This window comes from Coenobita brevimanus, chromosome 63 (assembly GCF_032717465.1).
Source record: "Coenobita brevimanus isolate Jiangsu-jjx chromosome 63, ASM3271746v2, whole genome shotgun sequence".
In the NCBI taxonomy this organism is placed as follows: domain Eukaryota; kingdom Metazoa; phylum Arthropoda; class Malacostraca; order Decapoda; family Coenobitidae; genus Coenobita; species Coenobita brevimanus.
Window position 1 is genome coordinate 30,663,182 of NC_137016.1, and position 23,656 is coordinate 30,686,837.

At 40.7% G+C, this 23,656-nt stretch overlaps 1 protein-coding gene across 1 annotated transcript in view; it reads right to left on the minus strand.

The window, feature by feature from the left end:
• The window catches only part of nompC (no mechanoreceptor potential C), a 323,022-nt gene that overhangs the window by 82,907 nt on the left and 216,459 nt on the right, over positions 1-23,656 (minus strand). The window contains exon 4 of the mRNA XM_080275921.1: positions 2,586-2,750. Within this exon, the coding sequence (XP_080132047.1) occupies positions 2,586-2,750 (165 nt within the window). The remainder of the gene's footprint in view (positions 1-2,585; positions 2,751-23,656) is intronic.

Below are 23,656 nucleotides of genomic sequence, written 5' to 3' on the forward strand. Positions count from 1 at the left end.
TCAGCCAAAAAGCAGATTATGACAGTCTCTCTTAATCTCCTTTTTAAAATTTACTCTTGTTGCCGCCAAGAGATTATATTCAGCTTAAGACACCTTGTATTGGAGGAATTAGGAACTGCCTCCTTTAAAGCCTTCAGCGCGAAAGGTCACCCCAAAGCTGAACAAAATCGTCTGGAGGTGGTGGCAACAAAAATATATGGAAGTACTTAAATGAACACTACAGATGTGGCAAAAGGGGAAGGCCAGTGCTAACCTTCACATTTATAAAATTTAGATTTAATAATGCTTTGATCTGCATTCATTAAGCTTTGTTGGGGGGTTCGCCTTTTGGTCGACTGTGCCCGTCTTAACACACAGCAAACACCTAGGATGTACTGTAGGTGTTCAGAGATTGTCAGAAGTAGATCGTCAACTTACAATCCCTCTCGGAATTGCTGTATGGGAGAATGTACAACCTTTGCCTGTGGGCAGTTTATGATCAAAAGTATATCTGAAATGTGGATAAAAATTCACACACAGAAAAAAATACAAGACTCCAAAAGGGAAAAGGTTAAAATTGGTTTAAAATGCGCTCACCTCCTTTGAAAATTGGGAGGTTAAAAATTTTCGAGTAAAATATCGCGCTGCTTCTCATACTCGCTTGAAAAGTCCTGCGATTTTCCTGCTTCAAAAGGAAAATAAAGAAAAAAACACACACCAGCTGCGGGGCGTAAAACACTTCGGTATACAGTATATAGACAAGAAAAAATTGCGGCACTAGTGAAAAAATCTAGTTAGCCAGCCAAAACACCGATGCAGCAGGGTAAAAAAAAATATGCTGTTATTTAGAGATTTAACAGGTTTATGGGCCGTGTTTCTGGAGATTTCTTGACGCGTCTTCCTTGACGATTTATTTTCATCACACTTTAGTAATCCTCGTATATGTTTGCAGTGCAAAGTGAGTCGATATACATCACATACAAGAGAAAGTAAGGTGTAAGATGGATAAATCGCCAAGTAACAAGCATGACGAAGTCTCCAGTGCTACTTAGGGCCTTTTCCCGTCCGCTATGGAGGCTAACTAACACCTCTTCCTTATCAGTTTGTGTCTGTATCAGCGAAGCAAATATATTTTCTTAGGATATTTTTGCAATGTACGTCAGTATGAAAGAAATACGTAACGATGTTGGAAAAAATAAGCTATAATATGCCGAATAATTCTCTGAGGAAGAGGTGTTACGAGATCTCAAAGGCGCACTTAGAAAACGTCCCCAGTAAGGCGACCCGTGTTAGTGTTAGCGTCCCTGAGCCGAGTGTGAAGCGCTGAGGCGGCTGCGTCCGTGGCCAGCTTGTGTGTCTGTGTCGAGGCCAGGGATGTCACAGGTCCGGGGAGGGGGCAGGAAGGGGACAGGAGGGGGCAGAAATGTACAAGGGAGGGAGAGAAAGAACCACATCGACACAAAGGACACAACTCCACATTCGTGCATACATATCACACAAGAAAACTCACTTCAAAGCACACAGGAAACTCGCATTGAATCACACAAGAATCTCTGTTTAACTCGTACAAGAAACTCGCGCCTTAGGGAACAAAGTTCCTTCAGTATAGTGAGGAATAACGCGAGTTTCATAACTGCAGATCTTTAGTTGGTGCTATCCTTGTATCAACATAGTTGTTTTGAACTGGAGTTTTGTAGTCGTTGCAGAATTTAAGAACAAGCAAGTCATAGCTGTGGACACAATGACTTTTCCATTTCGATCCCTTTGCAGCCGCAGACTAGACAGGAAAGGCAGTAGTAGGAACTTTATGACGCATTAGGCAATAAACTAATATTTAGGTTAGAATGAAAACTATATTTAATGATTTATAGATGAATTACAATAAGTTCTGAAGATTAGCGTTATTATGTATTGAGTGTTTATAATTAAACACCGTATGTAGGTTGTGCATACTGTGTGTGGCTACTGTATTTATACTGCCTGTGTTGTATGGTGAGGGCGTTATACTGATGCTTATAGATTTATATTATAAATGGAGTAATGTATACATTTCATTATACATGAGAGTATTGCTAGACAAACGATATAAAGCTTTACCAGTATAGCCTACTGTGAGCAAAATGGAGGCCAGCAGTTGTATACATGAAGCTGATGGTGCGTGTAGGATAAGCCACTCATTCACCTCATGGGGAACACCACACATACCCTTACTTACACAGTTTGTACATAAAAGACACTTATTTTTATATATACATATTAATTTTAAAAATTTCAGTCAGTATGTGCCTTGAAAGTACGGTAATAAGGTGCAGTTGAATACTGTGCATATGTGCCAACACACCAACACAGGTGCACACACACGAAGTGACCACGAATATTATCTGCACGTCTAGAAAAATATCAAACATCGTATTCACACACACACACAAACACACACACACACACACACACACACACACACACACACACACACGCAAAAGACAAAAAGGATAAGCGACAGAGACAGAAAATGAGAGGCTGGGGGAAGAGACTGAGAGATGGAAGAGAAAGGAGACAGCTATAGAGGGAGACAGAGAGGCGCGAGGCACATAAAACCCAATATATACGTCGTTGAGAGTGGTGTTGGAGGCTTTCTTGTCATCGCCGTTGGTAGATGCTGTGGCTGTGGTGACTACGCTGCTCCTCTGGGTGAGCTGAGAACGACCCATGAACCGGCGGGACGTGTTGCTGGCTCGCTCGCAAACCATGTGTATTGTGGTCTGTTGGAGGGGCTGCAAAAAGGCGGCGGGAGATGGGGTTCAGTGGAGAGAGGAGGAGAGGTGGAGGTTGGTAGAGACTGATAGGTGGGTAGGTGACAGAGAGAGAGAGAGAGAGAGAGAGAGAGAGAGAGAGCAGAGTTACTTTGACTAGGACAATATTCAGACAGGAGGAATATAAACCTGTTGTGGTATTGTTGTTCTGTTACAGGTTGTGTAGATTAGGCTACATTGTTGTGCTTGTTATTCACCCAGAGTTGACAGTCTGGGAGAAGTAAGAAAGCGTTTTGGAAATGGGTAATGCAGCCCCTAGTTCTATTTATTTGTTTTCTGTGCAGCTAAGTATAACATTCATAATGATGAAAAGCGTCTGTTCCTGTCAGTTTCCAACTTTAAATGGAATGGATCCCGTTTTAATAAGCGACTTAAATATCCGTACCAAGAATATTAAGACGATAGCTTACATGCATTGTGCGATAAAGAAATAGTACGGAAGAACTTCTGCAGTAAGAAATGTTAGATCAGACAGAAGCTGTATATAAATTTCAGATATTAATATGATTAATTCATAACTGCATAATTAACTTAGTTATAAACAAATCCGTTAGCTATATTCAGGAGTTCTGTAACTATTCTAGCGTTGAATGTAATTGGCAACGAATGTTGACAACAGATTAGACCTAGTAACAAATGAAATAATGAAACTGATCATTATACTGATAGCTTAAGCAAAGCTGGACAAGAATATATAAATTTGGTTAAAGCAACTACGGTTTCTCTCAATTCCCATTACGGTACTTTAATTAGAAAAATTGCACGGCAGGGTATGATCTGCAATCCTCTCTCTCCTCTAAGGAAACAACACTAAAGTAAGTGTGTGTGTGTGTGTGTGTGTGTGTGTGTGTGTGTGTGTGTGTGTGTGTGTGTGTGTGTGTGTGTGTGTGTGTGTGTGTGTGTGTGTGTGTGTGTGTGTGTGTGTGTGTGTGTGTGTGTGTGTGTGTGTGTGTGTGTGTGTGTGTGTGTGTGTGTGTGTGTGTGTGTGTGTGTGTGTGTGTGTGTGTGTGTGTGTGTGTGTGTGTGTGTGTGTGTGTGTGTGTGTGTGTGTGTGTGTGTGTGTGTGTGTGTGTGTGTGTGTGTGTGTGTGTGTGTGTGTGTGTGTGTGTGTGTGTGTGTGTGTGTGTGTGTGTGTGTGTGTGTGTGTGTGTGTGTGTGTGTGTGTGTGTGTGTGTGTGTGTGTGTGTGTGTGTGTGTGTGTGTGTGTGTGTGTGTGTGTGTGTGTGTGTGTGTGTGTGTGTGTGTGTGTGTGTGTGTGTGTGTGTGTGTGTGTGTGTGTGTGTGTGTGTGTGTGTGTGTGTGTGTGTGTGTGTGTGTGTGTGTGTGTGTGTGTGTGTGTGTGTGTGTGTGTGTGTGTGTGTGTGTGTGTGTGTGTGTGTGTGTGTGTGTGTGTGTGTGTGTGTGTGTGCGCGCGCGCGCGCGTGCTTGCGCTATTGATTCTAGCCAGAGAGATGTATTACAATTCAGTGCCGTTGGGAACAGCTCTACTTGAGTATGCATAGAGAATCTTTTTGACTCGCAGAGCAGCAGTGACTGTGGTAGGCTATTATCATAATTATATTTAGCAATTCACTGTACCAAGAAGTGGCATTTGTATACACTGTGGTGGAATTAGTGGCAGTGTCCCTTACTCCATGTGTTAATCTCGGTGTAAATTGACCTTTACATCATCACAATCCGTTATTTGATTTTAAGGTGTAGTTCGTACTGCACAGCCAGCGCACGGCAGGTACATTTATAAGTGGTGGGCAGAGTTTGTATGCACAGAATTTAAGTGCAGAAGCGGGGCTGAATACTGGAAAACATCAGAGGTGAAAATGCTTTAGCTTTTAAAAATGTCTCTGGAGTCCCACCCCATCAGTTATTGTGCATATTGTTTATAATTTAACGGAGTTACGGTTTTTTAATGTGCATTGAACTTACCTTTAAGAATCTTTGAAAACGTTTTAGCGGAAAGAATGACTTAACATTTGCTCAGTTCACCGTGAAGTGTTGTATAATGTCAAAAGTGTTAATTGTTAGATAACAGTTTAGCTGTGTCATATAGCTGCGTGCAGAATAATAGTTTGTGGAGAAGCTAAATCGCTTTTACTAATACCGGTAGTTAAAATCAGCAATTATTATTAGGGTTACAAAAAGTTATGGTTTAGAATGCAATAATTGTTATTTTGCGCAAAGACTTTTAATATAATGTGAGTTTACCGAAATGAAATCAGGTTTATTAATTATTTAATGAAATCAAGTTTTATATTCATTTTTTACAGCTAGGGCAAGTAGGCTAGTTGTGTTTATGAAAGTTTAGTGACTTGGCTGCATGAAGATAGTAAGAATGCGAAGAAAAGTGTTCATAAAATGTTTTGTGTGTGTGTGTGTGTGAGAGAGAGAGAGAGAGAGAGAGAGAGAGAGAGAGAGAGAGAGAGAGAGAGAGAGAGGTTTTTCTGCTGTAGGGTATTGTCATGAGAATTCAGAAGGAATAAGAGGTGTCTGACTGACCATCCTGTGGGAGGGAAAGGAGAGAGAAATGCAAAGAAAACTAAGGCTAGTAGGGATGGAAAAATAGAAGGAAAATTAAAGGGAAAAAAGAAATGAAAGACAGCTAATGGATTTTAGTATGACTAAGGGATGGGTGGAAGGACTGAGAGAAGGAAGAGAGGTGGGAGATGGAGGGATGGGTATGGTAAGGAGAGAAGGAATAAGGGAGTATACAAAACGAGGATGGAATGAGAGGGAATGACGAGTGACTGAAAATTGAGGAAAGACTAGATTAAGTAATTTTAGTGAGGACAAGGGGAAAGAGAATAATAGTTTTGTAGAAACACTGAAGTTAATAGAAGGGGATAAAGGATACAAATAATGTAACTTAGGACCTGAAGTGGGGAACAGAACACACAGGCTGACGTCGGCATGGTTTACGTACGAAGAGTGAGGGGGTGATAAAACAGAGCACAGCTGTAGCTTCAGAATCTAACAAGCTGCATTGTGGGCGGTTCAAACACAAGATTAACTCTACATGTTTTTAGCTGGGAACTTGCAAACGGAAAACAGATACACCAGAAAGCGATGCTTGGTGAAAAGTTTGGCTCTGATAATATTTGGGAAACAAAATTTTTGGAAGCGTTGTACCTGATTAATGAGGATTAGGTACATGAAATTTTTTGAATAATTCTTCTGTGAATTAGAAGAAAAGGTTACAAAAGAAAACAGTTTTTGGAGATGAAAGTTTGTAGTCATTGATACTTTTCGTCTCTAAAATATGGAATTGTATGTGGTCTCTTTATTTTCCGTTTGCGAGTTGTTTTTACAGGTAGATTATTCAAGTAATTAGGAAAAGAATGGATTAATGCTTAGAATAAACCTGTAGATCTCACACAGCCCTTGGAGTGTTGGATGTCCCTGCTGTCATAACTCTTTGTGAGGGTAAAAATGTTAGGTGATTGTTGCTTTAAAGAAAGAAGAGGCAATAATTGAAGTTGGTACTGAATGTTAATATTAGACTATGTAGGCTGGACAGACCTGTATGATATGTGTAGAGGTCTCTGTTGGAGTAAAATAAATGAAAATGAACGATGAATTAATATATATGTAAAGGTCTCTGGAATATAGATAGGTCATGTTCATAAAACTTAATGACTAAGTGGAGTGTCTTGCAGTATCTTGAGTTCACAATATCGTGTGTGAAAGCATCCGATAGCTCAAGACGGCCTATTATAGACAGGGCACATTAGAGTACTGAATCTTTCCTGATCAATGGCGTGAAGTGTTGAATCATGATAACCTTATTGCCGCATCTACTTCCATGGTTGTGAGTCCTATAACCTAGTATGGTGAGAGGAGAGAAGTTTGATCTGTTACCCGATTTGCCTGGGTACGGTTCCTGGCAAGGATATGTTGTATTATGAGAAAGAGGAGCATATTTTACTTAAGTTGACGATAGGCTTATTGTAGTGTCATACGAGTAGGTTACTGCATATGGGAGAATAGACAATAGAAAAATTAATGTGAGCAGCACGTACTGGAAGTAATTAACAAGATCAGTCGTTGTTGCTGTGGCTCCAGGCTCATACAGATGTGAACTCGATGGAATGCATGAGTTGCCATTCACCTACAGTCCACCATTCTGCTCTCGGGGAATAAAGAAAGATGAGGGACACATACGTAACCGGACAGGGGAGCTTCACAGAGACACTGGTGCCATTGCTGGAAGCCGTATCTTTCAGCAGTAAACTCAGTCAAATGGCAAAGGTTAGTCAACAAAGAGTTTAAAAGGTTACCCTAATCTGTTCGTTAGTAGGAACTTGATTGAAAAGCAGCGGTTGCGTGTGGTGTTCCGAGGAAATGTTTGTTTGCTTTCCATGTCAGTTACTCATGTATATACAGGATGGTCTGGAAATCGCACATTCCATCTTGTGTAGTGGGGACTGCTCAGTATGCTGCACCGTTAAGTTACTGATGGAATAACGAATGTCATCATTGGTTAAATGCAGATAGTAACACACACAAAGAGGGATGTGGGAAATAGAATTTCTGGACGGTAGACACTGGTGCCGCTGAGCTCTTCATGTAACACCATCCTGTATTATAATCATCTCCTACCAGCAATACATATATTGTCAACACATTTTGTGTTTAGATTTTTTTGCTACTTGAAATTCAATAGCTACCCCGTCATCTGTTTCTTCCCGTGTTCTGTCCGTCGTATCTTAGTGGCTTTGGACAGTTCGGAACACAACTTCCATAGCGATTTATTCTGCGCATTAAACCTCGGTGTCCCTTTGTATGTTAGCCATACAACATAGGTCTATTTTCAAATGATATAAATAATACAGAAGAGAATGTTTGGATATTATTCAAAATATATCGCAAACGATGATGTGCTACGAAGTCTCGCATGCCACTTCCCAAGGTTACACGGGAGTTGAATATCGGCATTCATTTTGTGTAGCCTAGTAGTATGGTTCCAGTTTTTCTGTTTGATTTAATTTTATTGTATTGTATTTACTAGGGTGTCGTACGTTACTTTTTTCCTCCTTTTTAATGGTCTGATTTGTTTTAATGTACTATAACTTATGTGCTTTAATTCCATTGCTTTACTTTCACAATCGGTCTTGTTTTACAGTACTTATAATTTTGCTGGGTTCCTTTCATTATTCTTCGTGTTTTCTTGTACTTTTTGTTTTGGGTTACGTTCCCCGTTTTGTTACGTTTCTTGTTGTGATTTTATTATTTTCTTTTTCTAGGTAAGAACCAGCTGGCCTACCGGAGAGCTTGATATAACACCCTTCTTGCACTGGCGGATGTGGAGTGTTTAGCAGCCTTATAGCCTCAGTGACACAGGTAAGGAGCGGCTCCTCGAGGGGCTTGCTTCTTCCTTTGATTCGTGCCCCAAAAGAGATCAAAGCGCCGTGTTCAAGTTTTCGTTAACCCTTCAATACATGAAAAACTAGGTTAGCAATCGCTTCTTACGATGAATTCGCTGCACTACTTTGATTTTATACACTGGAGAGAGAGAGAGAGAGAGAGAGAGAGAGAGAGAGAGAGAGAGAGAGAGAGAGAGAGAGAGAGATGTGTGTCTGTCTATCTATCTATGTATCTAGAGTATATTTATTTATTTATTTATTTATGTGGTAGAGTGTGCGTTTTCGTACATGGGAGAACGAGGGTTCGCGCCCCGCCAGGGTAATAAACTTTGGGAGCCTTCTTCCGACCACGTACCGCTTTGGCGGACGTAAGCGGTGCTGTGGTTGAACCAGTGCCGCTTACTATAAAAGTATCCTTGCACCCAGTTTGCGCAGGCCGATTACACTTGGTTCACAGACTATACACACATCCAAGGCCGCTTCAACATTACAGTCACACTTACAAGCACTTCTCACCCTACATACAATCTCAACCAGACAGCCTAAGCCACTTAGTAGAGATACATAGGCTTTATCATCCCCACTTCGGTCGGGATAGACCGGTTCTGCAGTAGATACTTAAACGGCTGATGATGATGATGATGATATAATTACATATAATTCTCTATAATTTCTTGTTTGTTTGTTTTTTTTATTTTTAACGTGTTCGTGGGTGTGGTCGTAGCTCAAGGCATACAAGTTAATCCTGGATCTCGTGGCCGACTGCTTCTATTCCAAGCCTCATTACGGCTGGATTACAGAAACCCGATGCGGTCCGTGAATCATTTGCATCCGCTCGCTGTCTGTTGGCTTGGCTCCTGCACGAACGACTGTTTTGCCTTTATGAATATACGATGGAGTTACTGGTAGTTTATACACAGTGGTTTGAAATATAATGAGAGATGAAGGATGATGTTGAAGAAGTAAATGAGGGAGAGTGACTTTGAAAGATTGGGTATAGGGTCTGTAGAACCTATGGGTGAGTGTTGATGAGCTGTGATGGGTTAGGAGGAGCTTGGGTCACGGCTGATCTAGATGAACTCTGGAATTGGGCATCTGACAGTACATTGATAAATACAGTACAGTACGTAGATTAATGCAATTAGCTTTTGTAAACTTGAACTACAAACTGCAACAGTGGGTGCTTGAAGCTTTACAATGTTTATGTTTATACATTTATTTATTTATTTATTTTATGAATGCTTAAATCACTAATGCGGAAACAAATAGCTACCTACCCTTATGAAGCCCACACCAAATGGATGTGCAAAGTATTTCACTGCACAGTATTCGTTTTCTGTTGCATATTTCTTGGTTTAGGTTCCTCTTGAAGATAGCGTGTATTTTATGGTGCCTATTGAGACGTTTTTCTTGCACAAACGTTTCTTTGTCTTTAGAAAATGAGGCATATGTTTGATTATTGTTTTCTAATGCAATTGATCCAAATTAACACACATAATATCCCAAGCAGTTATTGCAAATACGCAGCCTCTAAAATCGATACGTAAAACCAGTTATAGCTAGATTATTGCCTTTGCTGGACTGTGTAATCGAAGCTCAAGGTGAATCATGTAATAATTTCTTGGTATCTTTGATTATAAGAATAAGACTGGCTCATTTGTTTTTAAGTTAAGCAGTAGTTTGCTTTCACAGTTACTTTAGTAAAATTTTGAATCAGTATGTTATGAACCTCTTCACTGTGATGTCTTTCTCTATTTAATTCTTGCTGTCTCCGGAGGATTTTAGTCTTTTCAAACTGGAGGGGGCTTAAGTACTATTGAACCTACCCTGAAGCTTGTGGTGGAAGCCTGAACAGAAGGAAAAACACCGTAGTGAAGGGAGTATTTCTTTATAGTAGAGAACTGATGTGACTGGCACCTGTTGTAGATATTTCGTGACATATTTTTTCACCCATATTGGCAGTCTTCATCTCTTAATGCATCACGATAGTGTTTTAAATATGAACAGTCTCTCATATTCCTTCGTAGCAGTTGTAAGCCGTACTTCTTTAATTGGATCTCGTCATTTTCCTTTGTCAAGTTTTTCATCACAGCAATGGTTCGTCTCTCATGATGGATCACGTTCTGTTCTATTGTGTAAAAAAGTCCTCTGTAACTGATTGTCGTTTTTCTCGTGATGCATCTCGTTACTTCTATATCCAAACAGTTTCATCACAGCAGTTACTAGACAGATTCGCTTTTGATGGATCACGTCATAGTCCTTTGTCTAGGGCATATAATTTCATGTGAACGTTTAGACACCCTTATCTTTTGTTGCCTTGTTCCGCCATCCATCAGGCAAATGGAACTTCGCACTGTTTTCTTTTTTAAGCATGGTTAGGGGTTGCAATGTGAATAATTGTTTTCACACCTCAACAGCGAGAGGTAGTGACAGGAGGGGCTAAATGGAATGTAATCTACATATTGTGCTCCGCAGCGGAACCATTTTATGAATCAATACTAGTCTGATGATGGGTATAAGAAACAGCGTGTTAATTTTAATGCTGGTTATTGGTAGGTTGTATAGTATTATATAGACAGATGTGATTGGATCATGAGTCATTCTATTTGTGTCTAAATTAATACACAAACACACACACACACACACACACACACACACACACACACACACACACATTGAAGAAATTTCTTAACTAGGCTGCCGTACAAATTTAGGATCTATAGAGTGTAATTACCCTTGAATGAATATGTATCTGCATAAAATGAATAGCGTGTTCCACAGTAAGGTAACCTATTTACAGGAAGAAATGCTTCATCCGTGCATTGTTTCACGTTGCAGTAAATGCTAAACCGATTAATCATAGGCGTCTGTTGGAATGAAGTTTATTTTGTGGATACCTACAAGAGCCCCGCTTGCTGCACCATAAGTATTTCAGTACTGGTATGCTTGACCTTTTCAACTCGTTTTTCCTTTCTTTAATCCAGATGACATTACTCAGTACATGAAAAAATTAGCTATTTATTTGGAGGAGTCAGATATGCGTTATTAACCCTTCCACTACAAGGGTGCTCTCTTAAGCTGGATAATATCGTCTGGTAGGAAAGGTGTCGCCTTATCGGAAGGTCAATCCCGTCATGTCTGTGCATACATACATGTATGACGACATTCAAGCATACATACGTGAGTACTTTAAACACACAGGATCTTGTAATGCGGCCAAGGGAAGAGCTACGGGTAGGATAGGTCATGCGTGCGACGCAGTTTTGCGTTGGGTTTATACTGTTGTTGCAGGCAAAGAAACAAACAAATGCCAGAGGCCGGGGTCGCGAAAACTAGGCCACGTTCTGTACCCATAGTTTCTTCCCACGCAGTTCCTTCCCTCGTTGCATATATATATATATATATATATATATATATATATATATATATATATATATATATATATATATATATATATATATATATATATATCACTTGTAACGAACGCACGTGACTGCATGACGTCAAGCGTTACACGAGTACCGGTAGTTTTAATAGGCCTCATAAAACTCAGCCAGTATAAGTGGTAGTGTTAGCAGCACTTGAAACCCCAGGCCTATCTGAACGCAAATCCAGTGGACTTCAGACTGAAGCTATCTTTTTACAGTCTTCCATCCTCCTTTTGGTGGATAGAGAGGGAACTGAAGGACGTTGTACAACCAAACAGCGGAACCACCTGATTATATCTGTGCCACCACGTGCAGGCTTCTCTGTCCAGTTCCGGTATAAACGGTTACAGCCACTGGTGGCATTTTGCGGTTAAAAACCATCCGGCTGTCTAGGTTTTCCAAACAGATACAAGCAGAGAACATGAACTTCACCACAAAAGCAGCCTATTACCACTTCACCACCAGGCTTCACGTTCGGGACTGTATATTTTAGCTGTCTCCACAAAATATTAGCACTGTTGTAAACTTGAGATTAACTTTGTTTCAGTGGATAATATTTCTTGTTTTATATATGCCTGGTTAATTTCAAGGGATTGATGTCGATTGTATGGACCATATCGCTGGACAGATTACAAGTCATCAAATTAACAAAGCCGCCATACTGAGAAATTTTAAGTGTATTTTTTTTTCGTTGACCTTATTACAGGATATATCTATTCAGTATTACAATATTATTTTAAGATAAGAAATATACAACATGTAGACGGGAGAAATGAGCATTTTCTCTGTTGACCCTCTTTACAATAAAAAGCAGTTTTAGAAAATGACTATATTGAACAACTGAAAAGAGAAAAATTTGCATTGATTTCATCTATTACTTTCATACACTCTTGGTCCTAAAAAACACACCCCACTTGATTGCACAACGCGTCATCATTTCCAGGTAGCGAGGTAAAGGAGGTTTATGGGAAGTCCGTGTGGAGACAAATGTAGTGATGATAATGTGTGGAGGGTGACAAGACGTGACGTGGACTGCTAACGAAGGCGGTGCGTTGGAGTGGCCCTTCCAAGGTTTGTACTTAAATAGCAAAGTTAGGAACAAACATAAAATGATTTTGACGATAGTACTGATATGAATGACAGAATTATGGGAAATAAGTTTCTTTATAATTATTTACGCTGAAAGATAGTCGTAAATATTGAAATAATAGATACAGGTAAACGAAGAAAACTGACCAGTAAACGACGGGAGTAAGATGACCAACAGACCTTATCCGAACGGAAAGATGATGTATAATCGTTTGCACGGAACATTATACGTATGATAGAATAATGTGTAAACAGGCGATAATTATGAGATGAGCAGTAGAACTTATCGGAATGTGAAGGTAAAACAGGCTATAATCGTTTACTCAGAAGTTTGTACGATACGTAATTAGAAAAACTGTGGATAAACGGATACCAAAATGATGAAATGTCCACATCAGTAACAATAAAACATTACGAAATGAAAAGTGTGAAGCGATCAGTGTTTCAGGATAACCTCTTTACAACCTGATGTCTTTCCCAGACTGAATAAAAACGTGTGGCGGAAGCAAGAATTAATATGTTACCCAGGATAACATATGTCAAAGTACTGAGAGGTGGAATGAAGTTGGCCTCGAACCTTTTTTGTACGAGATGTCTTTTCTGTGTGGAATAAAATCTTTTGGTAGTAATAAGAAAAAATTGTAAAACGTTCTGGTACGGATGGGACTGATGGAGATTTCATTTTTCTGACTTTAAACTTATCAGAGGTCTTTCCAAAGCTGATGGGAGCAAGAAAAAAATATTTAATGACATTAAGGATGTACAAAGGTAATATGGGTCACAAAAGTATCTGTGCACAATATGCGTGAAACATTTGGGACCGCGGAAAGGTAACTGAAATATTAGTGTCCGACCTAGCACATGTTGGTAACCCGGATGTCAGGAGGTGTCATATCGCCAACTAGCAATGTCTTCATGCAAACGTATAGCAAATATTATGTGTATATAAACATGTTCATACACAGTGAGACGTTGGTAATGTACTCAGTTGTTCGAATGTTTTCGGTAGGCATCGGTCCCCCTGTGCACCGATACATTTGTGACCCATAGTGCGCTGGAGTTAATTTTCTATACTTTCGTTTGGTACTTAGATAGGGATAATATTAGTAGGCTGGTGTAGGTTAACAAAACTAGTAAAGCAACTGTAACTGATTCTTCTTACTAATAACTAGAGCGTAAAAATAGGTGATGATGGTCACTGAACCCCTGCACTACGATGACGTTTACTTCATTTTATTGGGGCTACCATGGGATGATTTTTTTCAGTTTAGCACGGGCCTCCAGTAGTAGCACGGGCCTCCAGTAGTAAAAGTGCCAGAACGAAAAAATTCTCCAAAGATTTAAAAATCGTCTGGAGGTATTACGTACTAAGAAGACAGTAGAGAAGACGTCATCGAAAAGGAAGAGTTAAGTGAACTTCGTAGAAAAATTCTTGATTGAAAAATAAGACCACTTTTCCTCTTAATTAGGACCTCTTTCGGAACTTAATAGGATGAGATTGGGGAAGTTGTTTTTCTCTTCTTTTCTTTTTAGGTCTAGTTGGTGACGTCACAGAGGGCGTGTCAGAGGCGTATAAACTTGGGGTCTGGTCCGGCAGATTATGAGGAGGGGGATGGGAGGAGAGGGGCAGGAGACAGAGAGGGTGGAGGTGCAGGGGTAGGAGGACAAAAAACGAGGTTGGGAGCATGGAAGGAGCAAGGAGAGGGAGGAGGAGCATGGGAAAGGGTAGGGATTGGGTTGTATATTGGAAGGGTGGGTAGGAAGGCACGGAGAAAGGTAGGGTGTGTCTGGAGGGAAGAGAAAGAGATGACTGTAGGAGGAATCATAGGAGGATGGAGGGGTGTGCGGCAGAGGGGAAAGGGGCACTCAGAATCATGAGAGAAGCGGGGTTGGAACAGGAGTAGGGACAGTGGAATCATGGATGTATGGTGGATGGAATCATGAGGAGATAGGTGGGGAGAAGGGAGAGCGGTAGGGACGGATGAAATCACTGGGAGGGGGGACAGGGAGAAGAGTTGGGAGTGGAGCTATGAGTAGGAGGTTGGAGGAAGGAAGTGATGGAGGGAAGGAGGGAATGGGATACGGCGGGAAATTGGGAAATGGGGATGGTTAGGGGGCTGAGAACTGGGTGGAAAGTTCGTGAGGGAGGGATGGGGATGGAAAGCAGAGTGGGGGAGGGATGATATTGGGGTAATGGGTGAGATGGGGGAGGGATGATATTGGGGTAATGGGTGAGATGGGAGAGGGAATGAGGGAAGATGGAAGACAGGGAGGGAAACGTGAGTAAGGAAAGCATGAGAATGGCATGCGAGAGGAACTAAAGTGTAAGACTGAAGATACAAGCTGAGAGAGAGAGAGAGAGAGAGATAAATAGAGAGAGAGAGAGGGGTGGGGGGGGAGGATGGTTGGTAGTCGGGAGAAGGATGGAGGTGGGTGAAGGAAGACTCGGCGAGAGGGTAAACGTTTGGTAGGTCTGCATTGAGGTTAAAATGAAGGTGGCTGTAAAGTGGAATGATGGACTGAGTAACAGTAACTGATATTGGTGAAGAGATTGAAGGTGGGATGAAAATAGCATGTATGGACAATGAATGGAAGGTTGGAACTGGTAAGAGTTCGGGTATGGAAGGCAGGATGAGAGTGATAAGTTTGATAGGATGGATGGAGAGGTGAGAATGGCACGACTGAAGGATGGGAGGAGGAGGTTTAACGATTTTACTCTTTATGGAGTTAGATTACTTTTATAATGATTTGGATTATATTAGAGGATTATTTTTTCTAGCGCTTAAATTTAGAATATAATTTTTATTTATATCTTGTTACGGAACAGAGAAAGATAATGTACACTTTAAGTGAGAATACTAAGAGTCACTACTGTCCCGTAAAGTTCCAGGTTCAAAACAAAAGAGTTAGGTAAAATTACAAGTTAAAGTTTAATGCTCAAACTAACAACAAAACATTCAGGACTCATAAGGATAATGTAATGGCAAAAAACAGGTTAAATATATGGTTAACTGCAATAGCCTCTATTAACACGAAATTAGCAAGAGTAAATTTACCTAAGTCAGCCCTGATAAAATGAAAATACACTGGGTAATGCTCAGTTAATGCAAGATAAATTATTACAGATACAAATTAGTATTAAAACTGGCTGACAAAATGAATCCTACGTAAATTACAAAAAAAACTCACTAGGCCTACAAATCAACACCTTATGCTATACAGTACAAGGAAAAAATGCAATAACAGTTATACTCAAATTACACAGCTGCTAGATGGTTGGAGACTTCCGGAGCACTCACAACAATAATTGTACAGGGGAGGACAGAGATGTGAACAAAATGAGGAGTAGATCTAAGTGGCAATGATTCAGAGACTGAGCTCATTATATAGGGGCCAGCAGAGCTTGATACAACTTGTAAGAAGGACGCGCAAATGAAGCCATGGGGACAAAGAGTTGACAATCCCGCTCTGAACAACATAAAGAACGACTTTACTATAACGGTAGAAGGGGGGGGACTGAGGCAGAACACGCTAGTGATCAAACATGCAGCATACTGTGCGTTAAAATTACACAAAGGATGATGAAATCATAGGCTATGTAACAATCTATATAGGATTAACTGGATACGTGCAGTGGAAGGAAATCACTATTGGTCGTTTTGTGGATGAGACAATGCAGTTTAGCGGGTGAAAGGGATGACTCTGAGGCTCATATTCTCTTTGGCTATAAAGCCTTCGTAAGACCTCTTCCTTGGCGGTTTATTCTGCACATTACATTACACTATCTCACTTTATGGCACTGATATACGTTTTGTTAGTATTAAATAAATATGGACATTATGAAAGACAGTGTTAAAGCGCGTATGCTTATGAAAGACATTGTTAAAGTGCAGTATGCAAACTGTGCCTCTGAGGATGAAGGACATCGGAGTCTCCTATGCCACCTGGATCACGACCACGAGGGGAAGGGAATGAGAACAGAGAATAGAAAGGAGAAAAGCAACATTTTGGGGGGGAGAGGGATAGGAAACAGAAATTGGCTACAATACTTCCAATTTTATGGACTTGCAAAAATTAATTAAAAAGTCGAGCGGTACCAAAAATAAAAACGTAGTCAACTATACGCTGTTGCAACCCTCCATCTAACCAAACACATACTTCCCCTACCTCCCTGCACACCCAACCAAACGCATAACGGCCCTCACTCCCCCACTTGGTATAATAGACGTTAAATCTTAAAATTTCTGTTGTTTATCCGTGGAAGTTATGAGCAGGATCAATGAAATTGACTCGTGCTTTTTTTTTTTTTTTTAGATTTAGGCAACGATTTTTTATGATTACATATATAATAGGTCAGTCATTAAACTTCATACATAATTAGATGTTCCTATAATCATTTATCATGTACAATTTCTGCCTCCAAGGTGTAATAGTTGCATAGTTTTAATATAAAAATACATTGGGCCCTTCAAATTCCTTGCGCAGGTCGCATTGAAATATGAGATTTTTCTTTTTCATTATTCTAAAAAAAAAAATAATAATAATAAAAAGAAAGAAAGAAAGAAAGAAAAAGAAAAGACACAGCATTCTGCTTATCAAGAGGCACCAGTTCACTATGACACATAAGTAGATATATGAAATATCAAGACCACTGTATAGTGAACACTTTCTGAGTTCTGGCCAGGAAACGAAATCTCTGCGCCACCTATTTTTGTTGATCCCAGTGATGACAGTACCCTCCTCTGACTTCGTCAAGTGGCGGATAATAAGTAGCGGCACTCAGACGGTGCAGCACCAACGCTCAGCAATTGGTCTAAGGGCCGAACAATTGACTTTGCTCCGAGATCTTGACCTTCGACTGGTTGATATAAAAACTGCAGTACTTCATTGTCGCTTGACTCTTAACCATTCCACCAGGTTTCATCCTAATCAGATCAGAATTGTCCGAGTTGACCTTGCCCCGTAACCTAGATACTTGACGTTTCCGTGACTTTAGCCTTTGACTGTTCTCAAAATCGAATTCCTCTATCCTTGCTTTACTTTAAACCTTTCGACAATCGTGGGTTTAAATCGGATGGAAACTGTTTCAGTTGACCTTGCCATGTGATTCTGACCTTTAATTTCTTTCCCTCAAAAGTAGAAGGTCAACCCCGTGACAGATTCCCAACCTTTACACCAAGTTTTGTCCAAATCGATTAAAAACTAAAAACTGTAGTTATTTTATTCTCACACACACACACACACACACACACACACACACACACACACACACACACACACACACACACACACACACACACACACACACACACGAGCTTCGCTAGCATTGGTGAAATTAAAAAGAAGTCAACGAACTTAGGGTGGTACGACGGAAGGTGGATTTATAAAAATGAACTGAGACTGTAGTAAAAAAAGGTAAAGTGTCCGGTGTATATTTTTATGAAACTGCTTCAAGGAGAATTGTAAGGTTTATTTTGGTCACGGAAGTTGTTGTGTTTGCTTAGTTTTTTATGGCAAGAATATTCGGAAATAACAATGAAACGGGTGAAAATTTGGGAGCGGGAAAATTGCTCTAACCTTTCAAGTGATTAGCGTAAGTGTACCCTAGTGTACAATACTGCAGATGTTATAAATATCTGGGTATAGTTGGAGTTATTACGGAAGCCATGCATTTTTGTACTGCTCAGTAAGTAGTGTTCTCTTGCATTTTTGTCGATTTGATTGATGTTTATGGCATACTGTGAGTTGACGTAGAACCTATATTTTCCATTAAGGTAATATTTTGGGGTAATCATCACCTTTCCATCATCACCCATCTATTAGGGGTGATGTCATATCGTGTTCTAACCCATCTATTAGAGGTGATGTAATATCGTGTTCTAACCCATCTATTAGAGGTGATGTAATATCGTGTTCTAACCCATCTATTAGAGGTGATGTAATATCGTGTCCTAATCCTGTATTGTCACCATCACACTCTCTCTCTCTCTCTCTCTCTCTCTCTCTCTCTCTCTCTCACTGTGTGTGTGTGTGTGTGTGTGTGTGTGTGTGAGAGAGAGAGAGAGAGAGAGAGAGAGAGAGAGAGAGAGAGAGAGAGAGAGAGAGAGAGAGAGAGAGAGAGAGAATCACATCACTTACACAACACTTAAAAAAAATAACACGGCAATTCACAAGTTATCCTCCTATCCCTCCCCCCACACACACAGCCCGCCAGTTATGCGTGATAGTGAAGGACGTGGGTGGTGATGGGTGCTTCAGGTAATACTGGCTTGCCTCTTTATTTGCATTCTTCACCCTCAGCTGCGACTCCTATGTTGTAGGTGAGCTTCAGGGGGTGAATTCATGAAGGATTCTAACCAGTTTTTATGATGAACAAACTTTATGAGATTTTAAATATTATTGCTGATCCTTTTTTCTTTGTCCTCATTATTTACTCGGTATCAGTTGTGAAGTGGTTGGTAACTGAGAAGTAATACAAGCTATCTTCTAATAACTGAAGCTCAAAACAGTTTACGAATACGGTCCCAGGACTACGTCAACTCAGGCTCACCTTTGCTGCCCTGCCACCGTTTGTGAAAATTGGAAGGTCATGGTGAAGTTGGATGTTTTGATGAAAACATTTTTTTTTATATACATTAAATGCACTGATCTTATTCTGTATAAATAGGTAACTGGTAATGACCTAAGATTTTGGTGTTATGATAGTGTGTATTTGGTATGTAATGTTTAGGCCTCGTTTAGCCCGTTTGTTATTTTCTCATCACTTTACGGGGCATCTTTTTGTGAACATATTTAGAGGAGTTCTGATTTCTTGGTAGGTACCTTTTGTGTAAGAATGCGAAATGTTAAGAAAGTTAGTCATGTGATGATTCAGAATTGTGTACGCAGCTTCACACAGTTAAATGGTCCGCTTACGAATATAGGCTAAACTTCAGTGGTCCATTAACTCCTTTAGTACGATGATCCCTTTTGTATTGGTCCCTTGCTACTTCAGGAAAATTATATTCAGCTCAGGAAAGGCCTTTTATAGTAGGGTATGTCATCTAGATCTCAATCCCTTGAGTCCGTGACATCTCTAATCACATTCTTGCTATCTCCAAGCGATTTTATTCATGTTGAGACTTTGAACGAGGCTACATGAGTTGGATGTGTCCTTCGTTCACTTCTTAGCTACTAGGAGGCTATCTTGAGGTGAATATCATCGTGTGACATCAGCAAACATAAGCAGAAAAGAATGTTGCCCGATTTGAAGTTTGAAAATTGAATAATGATACAATGTGTGAGAGGAATGGGACTGGGGCGCCAGAATTAGAGTATGATGGTGTTATTCCTTTCAGGACGATGACTTCTCTTTTATTCATGCTGCCACACAACTGTTTTACATAGTTCTGGAAGAATATTTAATGGTGATGGGACTAGTAAAGGCCATAATTAACCCTGTCAATTCGGCAGTACTTCCCTAAAAAATGAATAAAATAACTTAACCTCTAGACAGCAGAAAAAAAAAAAAATGTCCTCGGAGAGAAGGAATTAAAGGGGTTAAAGAGCACGTATGTTCGGTAGGGCAGTTCGGGGAAGGTGGGACAGTATGCTGGGAGAAAAATAACTGAAAGAAATAGGCCTATTGGTGCCGTACCTGCTGTGAGATGGTGATTCCAGCTGGAGTGACCTAATTTGCAAAGACTGGGGCTTATGTTGGTTTTGGATTGGACTGGGTGGAGTTGGGTTTGGTTGGATTGGGATGAGATGGGATGGATTATTACGAGCAAGCGAAGCGAGCAGGCGTAGCAAAGAGATGTTTACGTTCAGCTGAGAAGTGAGTGGCCCGACACGGCCCGACCACGATGCTTTTCAGAGGCTAATAAATTTTCTGCTATGTGAGATAGAGATGAGATTCTTTCAGGAGGTAGTAGATTCACTGAGTTTTGTTTTTGGTTATATATTTACTTACGAGACCAAAGAAAGCCCTTGGAATCCCAGCTTTCCAAGGGAATTTACCGAGGAATTTAGTTGACATGATCCACAATGAAATCGACTTAAAGCACTATGAAACCGACACATGCGGGGTACGAATTGTTTTTCACTTTCAAAATGTTGATTGCGTACGTGTGTGTGTGTGTGTGTGTGTGTGTGTGTGTGTGTGTGTGTGTGTGTGTGTGTGTGTGTGTGTGTGTGTGTGTGTGTGTGTGTGTGTGTGTGTGTGTGTGTGTGTGTGTGTGTGTGTGTGTGTGTGTGTGTGTGTGTGTGTGTGTGTGTGTGTGTGTGTGTGTGTGTGTGTGTGTGTGTGTGTGTGTGTGTGTGTGTGTGTGTGTGTGTGTGTGTGTGTGTGTGTGTGTGTGTGTGTGTGTGTGTGTGTGTGTGTGTGTGTGTGTGTGTGTGTGTGTGTGTGTGTGTGTGTGTGTGTGTGTGTGTGTGTGTGTGTGTGTGTGTGTGTGTGTGTGTGTGTGTGTGTGTGTGTGTGTGTGTGTGTGTGTGTGTGTGTGTGTGTGTGTGTGTGTGTGTGTGTGTGTGTGTGTGTGTGTGTGTGTGTGTGTGTGTGTGTGTGTGTGTGTGTGTGTGTGTGTGTGTGTGTGTGTGTGTGTGTGTGTGTGTGTGTGTGTGTGTGTGTGTGTGTGTGTGTGTGTGTGTGTGTGTGTGTGTGTGTGTGTGTGTGTGTGTGTGTGTGTGTGTGTGTGTGTGTGTGTGTGTGTGTGTGTGTGTGTGTGTGTGTGTGTGTGTGTGTGTGTGTGTGTGTGTGTGTGTGTGTGTGTGTGTGTGTGTGTGTGTGTGTGTGTGTGTGTGTGTGTGTGTGTGTGTGTGTGTGTGTGTGTGTGTGTGTGTGTGTGTGTGTGTGTGTGTGTGTGTGTGTGTGTGTGTGTGTGTGTGTGTGTGTGTGTGTGTGTGTGTGTGTGTGTGTGTGTGTGTGTGTGTGTGTGTGTGTGTGTGTGTGTGTGTGTGTGTGTGTGTGTGTGTGTGTGTGTGTGTGTGTGATTTTTCAACTTCCTCACCTGAAATGTTGAAAGTTTACGCGAAGATGAAATTTAATGATAAGCCTATGTACAGTACAAACGCTCACTTGCTCATCACGCGCTCACAAAGCGCACTTATCTTGTGTTAGAGCTTAGTCTGGCTTGGTTTGTGTTTTGTTGGGTTGGACTGGGTTGGGTTGCATCTTATATGGACAGAATAAGGTAAGGACAGATGAGCTGGGCTGAGTTATGTACGATAGTGTTGGACGCGGTTTGCTTAGATCAGGTAAGTTGAGTTGTGCTCGTTCAGGTTTAGTTAGGTAAGATTTAAGTTGGGTTAGGTTAGGTGAGGTGTCTTAATTCTTGCTGAATATTCTACTGCATCTTCGGTAGCACTGCCTCTCATTTTTGCCAGTGTGATAGTTTTGGCTGTATGCGTTCTGGAGTTTCGGCTGCCAAGGACATCATATCCCAAGCATAGTCTCGGACTTTTCACGGTCTTTTACAACCATATCTGTTCCTTACTGTGACCTGAATTTTTATTAATCTAGATAAGATGGTTTAGAGTATGTTGTCTATTTACGCAGCCTTTTAGTTCTTGCATTTCGTTGTTTGCATTAAAACTTCTAACCACTGTACTGTGAGAGGCTCCTGAATTGTATAAAGTCAGGCAGCTACTAGAATACGACAACAGGGTCATCATCGAACTGAGTTAATTGAAATGCGCTTCTAACTCCACAGTGATGTCTTTCATAACCTGAATATAATGTGTCAGACAAAATAAGAAAATGACCTCTTACTATTAATCATATATTAGGTTAGCCGCGATTATTAGAAAATGGGATATTAGGGGTTTACAGATAGATATCATATGCAAGTATGCGAGAGGTAAAAAATACTGTGTTGCAACGTAGGTACAATTTCCAATGAAGATAGTACCCTGGGTGGCCAATGAACATGTTTGAGACAGTGGTTGTAGTAAGGGAATTGGTATGGAATTCTTGAGCACGACACCCCACCAGGAGGGCAGGTGACAAATGTGGTAGGAATTCCAGGTAGATGATGATGGACGAGGTCGGGCAGGTGGTAGGTAGCAGAGGAGGGGGGAGGTGAAGAGGACTGAGGGGAGTTATATGGAAGGGGAAGAAGGAGATAGGTGAGAGGGTCTGGTTGGTATGTGGGGAGGGGTGGGAGTAAGGGGACTGTGAGTATAAGTGGCATGGGGAGGTGGAGGGGGCGAGGTGTTAGGGGAATGAGGAGATGTGGTAGGTAGAATAAAAAGAAGGGAGGGGGAAAGGGGGGAGCTGGTTGGTGGATGGAGAGAGATGAAAGTGAAGGGAGGTATAGTAACGCAATTGAGGGGTGAGGGGATAGGTAGCGTGGGGAAGTGGAGAGGTTATATGAATGAAGGAGGGTAGGGGGATGTGGAGATCTGATAGGTAAGCTAAGAAAGGACAGAGGGACCGGAGTGACTAGATAGAGAAGTAGGAAAATTGGAGATGTTGTAAACATGATAGGTGGAAGAGGAACTGATAAAAGGAGAAAACCTATGATGGAAAGAGAGGAATAAGACAAGTGTAGATGTTTTTCACTGCACTAAGATGACACCTTTTTTATTTCATTTTTTATTTCATTCTTACAACCACCATACAACCTTATTCAACTTATGAGGGTCAGTTGTTGGTGAATGGGTTAGAAAAAACTCTTGTGAATATCGCGAAATCTTTGTAGAAAATAAAACAGTGATGATAGGTACTGTATAATAATAATAATAATAATAATAATAATAATAATAATAATAATAATGAGAGAGAGAGAGAGAGAGAGTATGTAGAGGTAAGCGAGGTGGGTGGTAGGTTAATAGCTGTTGATTAGGGTTTGGAAGAAATATATTAGCAGAGATGAAACGTGTTAGTATAAAGACAGAATTCGGGTTTGACAAAAGAAGAAGAAAATTTAGTCGCGGAAAGGTAAGGAACGGGAATTAAGAAATGGTTGCAGGTGGTTGTGATTAGATTGATGGCATTGGATTAGGGATATGACAA